Source organism: Vipera berus (assembly GCF_964194415.1).
Source record: "Vipera berus genome assembly, chromosome: 12".
Lineage (NCBI taxonomy): Eukaryota > Metazoa > Chordata > Lepidosauria > Squamata > Viperidae > Vipera > Vipera berus.
Genome location: NC_138215.1, coordinates 8,230,615 through 8,241,403, shown reverse-complemented (window position 1 = coordinate 8,241,403; position 10,789 = coordinate 8,230,615). Strand labels below are relative to the sequence as shown.

The 10,789-nt window shown below is 41.9% G+C and overlaps 1 protein-coding gene across 1 annotated transcript; it reads right to left on the bottom strand.

Moving 5' to 3' along the window:
- Positions 1-339: 339 nt before the first annotated feature.
- Positions 340-4,304, bottom strand: SLC51B (SLC51 subunit beta; the record flags this gene model as incomplete). The annotated part of the gene is made up of 3 exons (XM_081336996.1): positions 3,927-4,304; positions 2,366-2,456; positions 340-559 (listed from the first exon to the last, which is right to left on the bottom strand). Exons 1-3 carry the CDS (start codon positions 4,120-4,122, stop codon positions 340-342), a joined length of 507 nt encoding a protein of 168 aa, XP_081193122.1. The 5' UTR covers positions 4,123-4,304.
- Positions 4,305-10,789: the final 6,485 nt, after the last annotated feature.

The window sequence follows — 10,789 nt, the reverse complement described above, 5'->3', positions numbered from 1 at the left end:
GGGGCCTGTCACAGCTTTGTTTGACCCCGTGAACGCTCTGATGACACTACACTAGGACACAAACAAAACCGATCCAGGTTAACCCTAATGGGAACCAACTGAGCAGGCTTAGCAGGTTGTGAAGCCACTAGGCCAACCTAGCTCAACATGTCGTGTGAAGACAGCTGGTAGATGAATTGATTGGGGGATTGTTTTTCTTGTACAACTCAATGGCAGCCAGTGTGGGGTCTGCTTTTTTGCTGGCTGAATGAATTTGGCTTTGAGACCCACAGTCCAAAAATGTCAATAGTCCAGAAATCCTCACGGGTTTCATAAAAGCCAGTATGTGGATATTAGGTGCTACGCCTCTGCTTCATTGGGCTCAGCATACAGCGATGAGATTTTCCCATCCTTCCACTCTACCATCACTTCTCCCATGTTTGGTGCTTTGGGAAGCAAACTGTCTCCAGATTGATCCGAATTCTCTTTGTTTAGCAGCAGAAAGGCTTGCTTCGTTTCTATCTCATCAGGCGGGGTGGCTTCATAGCCGTCTTTGTGTAGGTGAAGGACTTTCTGGTTTCTGCGGAGTGGAGAAAAAATAATGTTTTTTCAGCCATCTGTTTCCGAGTGAAACCCTCCAGATACTGTATGATAGCGGGCAGTTCAGGGGGACCAAAGAATCGCTCAAAATAAGGATGTAAAGACATCAACCCTGTTTGGGGAAAGTTTGGAAACCAAGATGGAATGAACCAGGCTCCCCTAAGCCTAATCACACGACAAATATAATATTGGCTTGCTCTTTGTGTCTATGGAGATTCTCAGTCATCCAGGCCATGGTTGTCCCAGAAGTGCTTTTTTTCAAAAGGCAACCAGACTTGGTTGTTGTTATTGTGTTCCCCTTGAAGACGTTTCACTTCTCATCCAAGAAGCTTCAGAGCCGAAGAAGCTTTTTGGATTAGAAGTGAAACATCCTCAAAGAAAACAAAACACAAAATCCAGCTGCCTTTTGAAAAAAAAGCCCTTTTGGGGGTTTGCCCATTGTGTATGTGTGCTTTTGAGTTAATTTTTGACTGTCTGACAACTGCCTGGGCTAGTCCCTGCAAGATTTCAGAAGTGGCTTGGCATTGCTTCCTTCCTAGGGCTGAGAGAAAGTGTGTAGGAAGAAAAGTCTCCATCATGGTTCCTCCAAGCGGGGAATAAACATGGCAACTGCTTTGGGAAGAGGGTTGTGGTTTATTGCAGAGGAAAGCCAGACAGAAAGATGGATCCAACAGAAAAGAGCGAGAGAAGAGAGTGACCACATGTGGGTAGTGAGTTTTTATAACCCCTGGACTCTATTGTCTGGAGTTATTTCCTGTTTCAAGCTTTGTATTCTGTCCTGAGCCTAGGTGTGCCACTCTAGGATTCTTGCTGGTTGTCTGTCCCAGCCCACCTCCCTGGGGCAGGGGTATGTAGATTTGAGAAGTCTGAAGTCTTCTTAGCTTCAACCTCCCTGAACGGTTTACATCTGCATTTCTATAGAGTAGGTTTCCGCTTGGGGGAGGGAGACTTGGGGCTACTAAGAAAACCTGGGCATGCTTTTTCTTGTCTCTTTAAGATCCTTTTAGGAAATATATTTTCCTGCCCTTTCAATATTTCCTTCTCTGGGGAACTGACTTCCCACAAGTGACTGGCCCAAGGTCACCCAGCTGGCTTTGTGTCCAAGGCAGGACTAGAACTCACAGTCTCCCAGTTTCTAGCCTAGTAGTTTTAGGCACTACACTAAACGGGCTCAGAAGAAGCTGAACATGCTGACTATTCTCATCTTTGACTGGATTCCTCTTAAACTATAACTTTTCATGCTTTCTGGGCAAAGAAGTGGTTTGAAGACGAGGTCTACAGGGAAAGCTCAAAGGTGTTTTTTTTTTTCAAAAGGCAACTGGATCGTTTTTCCCTTGAGGAAGACTTTCCAATCCTTCCATTGCCCCCCCCATCCTGCCAGAACTGATGAAGCTTCTTGGGATGAGAAGCAAACTGTCTTCTTCTACCAGCTGCCTTTTGAAAAAGCGTGTTTGGGAAAAATGAGGACCTGGATGACTGAAAATCTCCACAGATGTCTGCAGTGAAAATCAACACAGTTGGCCAGGTTAGTGCAACTAAATTATTAAGAGAACTTGCAACTTTGTTTGCACAAGGTACCAAGTTTTGCTTGAGTTAACCATGGTGGGTTTTGTGCCTTGGTTTTTTTTCTGCCATCCTACTGTGTTTGGTTAAGTTGCCGTTGAATACACCAGGCAAACCCAGAAAGTGGGTTCGTTTAGCAACTAAGGAATCCTGTATTCAGAGGTAGAGAGGCATGCCGGCTGCCAACCAAGGGTTACCACTCCAAAATATGACTTCTTCATACCTGTTGGCCCTAATATTTGCTCCCAAGAGGACCACACCAATGAGTAGAACAAGAACCGAAAGGCCCAGGATAGAGTAATTCCATGCAGATGCTGAAAGAGAAAATAATAAAATTCATGTTGATGGGTTAATGACCTTGGCTTATTGTCCAAGTGCTCAAGAGATGCTTCTCATGTCCAGTTTTGTCCCATCACCACTAAGGAGATACCTCAATAGGGCATCTGTGGAAGGCAAGGAGTTTTAAAAAAAAAAGATGGAAACTGCAATCACAACATTCTGGGTTCATTACACATCTGCAGGCATCACGTTGACTTTTTTTGACTTGCTCCTTGTAGAGGAACTAAACAAAGCTGGTAAAGGAATAACAGAATAACAGAGCTGGAAGGGACCTTGGAGGTCATCTAGTCCAACCCCCTGCTCAAGCAGGAGACCCTATACCAGGGGTAGGCAACCTGGGCTCTTTTATGAGCCTTGGTGGAGCAGTGGGCTAATGCCTCCTTAAGTAACACCAGCTGCCTGCAATTAGTGCAGGTTCGAGTCCCACCAGGCTCAAGGTTGACTCAGCCTTCCATCCTTCCGAGGTAGGTAAAATGAGGAGCCAGATTGTTGGGGGCAATAAGCTGACTTTGTAATAATGCCGCTTGGGGGTGTGTGTGAAAGCCCTAATAAGCAGGCATATACATAGAATGAAGGCTACTGCTAAGCTTGTAAGCCGCCCTGAGTCTTCGGAGAAGGGCGGGATATAAATGGAATTAAAATAAATAAATAAAATGACTCATGGACTTCAACTCCCAGAATGCTGACTCAGGAATTCTGGGAGTTGAAGTCCATGAGTCATAAAAGAGCCCAGGTTGCCTACCCCTACCCTATACCATTCCAGACAATAGGTTCTCCAATCTCTTCTCAGCTTCTGGAGACAAGTCATTCCACTGGTTACTTGTTCTTTACTCACTGGTGAATTGTTAATTGTTAGCAGATAAGAAACACCCAATGACATTTCAGCCCTGGGAAAGGAGGGAATGCAGGAAGGAGATTTGAAAGAACCCCACCCTCATTCCATTTAGTATAAGGGGGGGGGGCAGAGGGAAACTCTATTAGGCTTTCAAGATTATGTTATTATACCCTAGAACCATAACATAAAATTCTTGCATTCCTTCTGGTGTCTGTTTCCTGACCTGTCCTAGCGAAGGTCTGGATTTCTCCTTGGTAGTTCCTTGATTAAGAAAGTACCAAGGAGAATCAAGGAAACCACAGTACTGGCAGGGCAAGCTGCTATATGTAAACAGAGAGTAATCCACACAGTCCGCTGCAGTGATGGTGTTACCTAGATGGTGAATGAAAAGTCTGCAAGAAAAGAACCAAGCTCAGATGGCACCAAGGACTGCCCACTTCAACCCTGAGCTACGGAGATTCTTTTCTAGGAGAGTTCCTTCATTTTCATGCCTTTTTAAAGACACCCGCCACGCTCCCCACAGCTCTCCTACTCAAGATCCAAAGCCTGAACTAACAGGACTCAGCCTAGTCCAAGCAAATTCTGCAGTTAACCCCTTGAAAGGACTTACGGTCTTCTCGTCGGAAAAGCCACAACATCTCCTGCAGCATCTCTGGAGACAAGGGGTCTTCTGAAAGGTTGTCAAGTGCTTCTGAGTCCTTCTGGGGCTGTGAGCTCATCCTAGCCAGGACACCCAGGTCTGTGTTCAATGCTAGGTTAGAAATCAGGAGACAGTGAGTATTGATGGCGCTACTATGGACACACATAACATGCCAGTCCAGGCTAAAATGTGACAGGGTAGGACGGGGTAGGACAAGCAACCCAGCGGTTACTTTTGCAGATTGTTCCAAATGAGCTACCTCTTTAAGACCTCGTATGTTTTATTTAATTGAACACTGCCCGTTGTATCAACATTCAGACTTAGCATCTTGCTGAAGCTGGCAGGCTAAAGTAAGAGCGATCTGCTTTTGAGCTCTGAATTATCATCTTAATAAAACTCTCTCCTTAGATAAAGAGCCTCATGAATCTATCTATGATTTATGAGATTCCTGAACTTTGAATAGCTCTGTGAAAATGGAGCAAGCCTGGCAACAATACTGGAGGAGGCCCTTCCCGAAAAGCTCTCGCTGGGGGTGAAAGAAGAGAGCCGTGGCTTCAGAGACAATCCAGAGCTGGAAAAGACAAAGCAACGCCCTTGTGCATGATCCAAAGGCCTTGGACAGTGACTCAGATTGAGCCAAGGTGTCCGAAACGTCCCATCTCGGCCATGCTGATCTGTAGACTGCTGAATAGACAAGCTCCTGGAATTAGAACATAAGAAGCTTTGGGGCAGAGCCTGTGGGCCACAGGGAGGGAAGAGAAAGGCAGGTGATCTAGAAGGAGTGGCAGAGCCTGGAGGGGGAGTCAAAAAAGGCATCAACCTGGAGTCACTGCACCGCCACAAGTGGACTAAATCCAACCCCTCTTGAATTCTGTGCACCCTTATCTCCTAGCAGGTGCCAACCGTTAGTTGAGAATATTCCTGTGTATTGTCATGAGTAGCAATAAATCAATTTAGTTGGACCTTCATATGAGTGGATGTGATTGTTTGCACCTGATATTTGTACGGGAATATGGAGATGGCCTTGAAGAAGGTATGCAGGAGCTATTACTGTCTCTAGATAGATAGATAGATAGATAGATAGATAGATAGATAGATAGATAGATAGATAGATAGATAGATAGATAGATAGATAGATAGATGATAGATAGATAGATAGATATCCATATGAGGGGTTCTTGGTGCTCTCTGAGCTTGCTTTTTTTTCTTGTAGACATTTCAATACTCAAACTAGGTAACATCATCAGGGTTCATGATGTTACCTAGTGTGGGTAATAAAACATCTGCAAGAAAATCAAGCAAGCTCAGAGAGCACCAAGGACCCCTCATTGCAACTCCTCAGTTCAACTACAAATGTTCTCCTTTATTGGCTTATGTCTCTATCTCTGTCTATCTATTTATCTACCTATCTACACACATACACATACATACATACATTCATATATGCATACATACATATATGCATAAATCAGCTTGGCCCAGGAAGGGAAGAGAAAGTGAGAAAGAAACTCAAGAATTGTTTCCCAGCCTGGCCTACCTCAAAAAGACAACGGTGGATTTAGTTTTATCATTTTTTTTAAAAAAAAATGCTATTAATGTTTATTGTAGACTATGTTTGGAAGGACTCCAAGGATTGCAAAGTACAGGCATGGGGACCACAGGATGTCCTCCCCTGCCTTCCTCAGAACAAATTGCAAACACACAAATTGTGGTTGTCATCTAGCTCTATTAAGGTGTAAATATCACTTAGTTCAATGAGAGTGAACACCCACATTACCTAAAACAACGGTTTGCAATAGCAGAAGCAAAATGACACTTGTATTGAAGAAGGGACTGTGCAATGCAAGAATTAGCACAATTTCATCTTTTTTCCATCTTTTCCTCTCTTTTTTCTCCCTACACACTCTAGCAAGCCTAAAGGCTGTGTGATTCTCTTAATGGGAGGGTGGGATCTATTTGCTCTTGAATAATATTCCTATTTAATCATCACACAAAATGTTCATTCCATACTCAATGATAAAGCCATTGCTAGAGGACGAGAGGGCAAGTTGACCTTCTCTTCAAAGAAAAGTGGAAAACATGAGTTTAAAAGAGAAAAGACGTGGGGGGGGAAACATGGCAGAGAAATATACATTGTAGTCCAACTGTAGTTAATATTAGAACAAATTTTGTCCGTGACTCTTTGACCACTGAGAGAACGACAACAACAAAAATTCTGGACTTCTGCATTTACATAACACATTTCATTCATTCATTCCCTAAACCAGGGGTAGGCAACCTCAGCTCTTTTATGACTCATGGACTTCAACTCCCAGAATTCCTGAGTCAGCATAGCTGACTCAGGAATTCTGGGAGTTGAAGTCCATGAGTCATAAAAGAGCCGAGGTTGCCTACCCTTGCCCTAAACTAATCCATTCACTGGATTTGCCAATACAGTAAATCATAAAGTTTCTTAAAGGGCTGGGTTGGTACCACAGGATAAAACCCCCCAAAAAAGCTAAGCAAGATTTAAACTAACCAAGCTTAGTCGGTTGTGTTGTGAGTCTTTCTCTGACTTGGACAAACATGTCATGTGAACCAATTTGAAGCTGTTTTCTATCATCGTGATTTGTGATTGTGATGTGTGATGTAGACTGCTAGAATGCCGCTCTCACTACTTGGTTTGTTGTTGCTGTTGTTGTTGTTTTCTTTCTTTATTTGTCAAATTTACAAACTGCTCATCTCCCTCACACAGGGATTCTCTGCTTGCATGAAAAACTGAAAATACGCACAAATGAAGGTGGCATTAATGAAAAGTTCTCCTTTCCTGACCAAAGGTTCTTTTTCAAAAAGCAACGTCTTCCTTGAAGATGTTTCGCTTCTCATTCAAGAAGCTCCTTCAGTTCTCTTCAGCTCAGGACTGAAGAAGCTTCTTGGATGAGAAGCGAAATGCCTTCAAGGAAAAGACAAAATCCAGTTGCCTTTTGAAAAAGCACCTTTCGGACAACCGTGGCTCGGATGACTGAGCATCTCCGTAGAGTTTTCTGAACAAGTTTCTAACAACCTCAGATTTTTAAAAAGCAAAGACCATTTTATATTCCAGCGCACAAATGTTCTGAACTGTCTTTATTTACTGCATCATAATAAGACAGCGAAGATAGCTGGGACTTTATACAAACTTCTTGCCCCTCCTCATCTGGGGACTATGTTCTATGCCACACAATACTTGTGAGTGCATTTTATGAACAAATCTAGACTTGTTTTCTACCACTCTGATAGTTACACATTTTCCCCAGCTCCCTGGAGTGGAAGAGGAGAAGCAAAACCAGAGTTGCAAAATACGGTAACTGTAGTAAAAAGGTAAAGGTAAAGGTTCCCCCGCACGTGTGTGCTAGTCGTTTCCAACTGTAGGGGCCGGTGCTCATCTCCGTTTCAAAGCCGAAGAGCCAGCGCTTGTCCGAGGACGTCTCCGTGGTCATGTGGCCGGCATGACTAGACACCAGAGGCGCACGGAGCGCTGTTACCTTCCCACCGTAGTGGTCCCTATTTTTCTACTTGCATTTTTACGTGCTTTCGAACTGCTAGGTTGGCAGAAGCTGGGACGAGTAATAGGCACTCACTCTGTTACGCGGCACTCGGGATTCGACCCGCCAAACTGCCGACCTTCTGATCGACAAGCTCAGCATCCTAACCCACTGAGCCACCGCATCCCTTATTTACTGTAGTAGCCTATGTCAATAAAGATGAGTCTTCCTGTGGGGTTCGCTTTCCTGATCTGGTCTACTTCGTAGGGCTGACACTAATACAAAACAGCGAGCTCACCATATACCAGGAAGCATAAGGCTGTCCAAAAGATCCCCATGACGATTTGAAGCACCCTTCAAGGGGAAACTCTTCTTTGAAAGGATCCTTCAGTGGAAGCTAGGAAAAGAGAAAGCAAGATACTTAGTCCTGAGATTGGTGTGCCTGGCCAGAGGTCAATGGTTCTTGACTTAATTCATTTTCCAGGTATCAGATAATGCTATTACCCTAACAAAACACACACACACACAAAGAGAGAGAGAGAGAGAGAGAGAGGGAGAGGGAGAGGGAGAGGGAGAGGGGGAGGGGGAGAGAGAGAGAGAGAGAGAGAGAGAGAGAGAGAGGGAGGGAGAGGGAGAGGGGGAGAGAGAGAGAGACAGAGAGAGACAGAGAGAGAGAGTGTTTTATATGAGGATCTCAGCAGTGGCTAATCCATTTTGGATGCTCAAATTAAGTAATTAAAACTGTTCCTTTGAGGAGGAAGAGAAGGAGGGGGAGGAGGAGGAGGAAGAGAAGAAGAGGAGGAGGAGGAGGAGGAGGAAGAAGAGGAGGGGGATGGGAAAGGAAAAGGGAAGAGAGGAGGAGGAGGAGATCCAAGAGAGGCTGTAAATAGATGTCTTTGTAAAATTACAATTTTAATAGCATAATTTTATATTTTTTAAATAATGTAAAATACACACTAAAATAAAATAATATGAAAGAGACCAGGTGGCATACCTGTAAGGGGTCAAACAGGTCAGTCTGATGCAAACTGTGTTGTATTGACACAACACAACCACATGCATTACAAAATGTAATATGCAATCCTCTTAAATATTCTCTTAAATGTGGTTGGGGGGGATCCCTTTGTTCTTGCAGTCCAATGCTGCATTTGTTGTTGTTGTTGTTGTTGTGTTGAAAGCCTGCAGGCTACCACACCTGAGTCAAATTTAAACCTAGAGCTTCCTGATGATGGTTGAAATAGGCTGCAATTCAGCTACCTTTTATTTATTTTTTTCCTTTTTGTTACAGTACTATAAATCTTGTTAGATTGCATTGTTTCAATACAGTGATGTTTATATGATATGATTAGTGATGATCGGCATTCCGTTAGATAACTTAAAGCATTGAAAATAGAGAAAGAAAAGAGAAAAAAGTATCAATATTAATTATAATTTAGGATGCCCATATTGCATGCGTAAAGAATTCAGCTATCTTTGAAGAGAGATTAGTGGCATGATCATCTAGTAGAAAACATAACCTTTCCTAAGTTACTTATCTGAAATGGCATAGGTTCTCCTGTTGAGCAGGAGGCTGGGCTAGAAGACCTCCAAGGTCCCTTCTAGCACTATTCTATTCTATTCTATTCTATTCTATTCTATTCTATTCTATTCTATTCTATTCTATTCTATTCTATTCTATTCTATTCCATGATTCTATTCTATTCTATTCTATTCTATTCTATTCTATACTATTCTATTCTATTCTATTCTATTCTATTCTATTCTATTCTATTCTATTCTATTCTATTCTATTCTATTCCATGATTCTATTCTATTCTATTCTATTCTATTCTATTCTATTCTATTCTATTCTATTCTATTCTATTCTATTCTATTCTATTCCATGATTCTATTCTATTCTATTCTATTCTATTCTATTCTATACTATTCTATTCTATTCTATTCTATTCTATTCTATTCTATTCTATTCTATTCTATTCTATTCTATTCTATTCCATGATTCTATTCTATTCTATTCTATTCTATTCTATTCTATTCTATTCTATTCTATTCTATTCTATTCTATTCTATTCTATTCTATTCTATTCTATTCCATGATTCTATTCTATTCTATTCTATTCTATTCTATTCTATTCTATTCTATTCTATTCTATTCTATTCTATTCCATTCCATGATTCTATTCTATTCTATTCTATTCTATTCTATTCTATTCTATTCTATTCTATTCTATTCTATTCTATTCTATTCTATTCTATTCTATTCTATTCTATTCTATTCTATTCTATTCTATTCTATTCTATTCTTTCATAATTCTATTCTATTCTATCCCATTCCATTCCATTCCTTTTCAGGCAGACATAAACACTCAAGCTATTACAGAAAGGATTGTGGAAGAATCCACCAGCAAAAGTTTCATCTGGGCTCAAGGAATGGGACATCCACAAAAGCATCAGAAAAGTCGAAACAGTGGTGATGGCAGGGCTATCAAAGCCCTGTCCCTTTTGTAAAGTGTGTCCCATATAAAGTCTAGATGGGGTTTCAATCATCCAGCCAGAGCCTCCATCTTAACTTTTTAATGGCTTGGCTATGTAAGTTCAACCCTGATTGTTAGCAGCTTATCATGACATGTGGGCAAATCCAACAAACTGTGGTTCACTTGACCTTTTCTTTGGGTTTGTATGCACAGTTCATGGATTTTTTGAAGATTGGCCAATCCCTGGCAGCTCAGCCCTTATTGGCTGGCAAATCTGTGCCCTCAGAATAACATAGTTGGAAGGGACCTTGGAGGTCTTCTAGCCCAACCCGCTAATCAAGCAGGAGATCCTACATCATTTCAGACAAGTGGTTGTCCAAACTCTTCTTAAAAACCTCCAATGTTGGAACACCCACAATTTCTGAACCCAGGCTGTTCCACTGGTTAATTGTCCTTGGTGTTAGGAAATTTCTCCTTAGTTCTAGGTTGCTTCTCTCTTTGTTCAGTTTCCATCCATTGTTTCTTGTCTTACTTTCTGATGCTTTGGAACACAACTAGACATACCCAATTCCAGCAACCGTTCCTTATATGTTTTAGCCTCCAGTCCCCTGACCATCTTTGTTGCTCTTCCCTGCACTCTTTCTAGAGTCTCAACATCTTTTGTACATTGTGGTGACCAAAACTGGATGAAATATTCCAAACGTGGGCTTACCAAGGCATTATAAAATGCTATTAACACTTCTCTCAGCTACTGATCAGCCCCAATTGGTGGGCAGTTTCCTGCATGGTATCCTGAAAAACTCTGAAATAGAATCTTAATTGGTTTTTAAATTAGAATCAGAAGATTTTGGAGAGA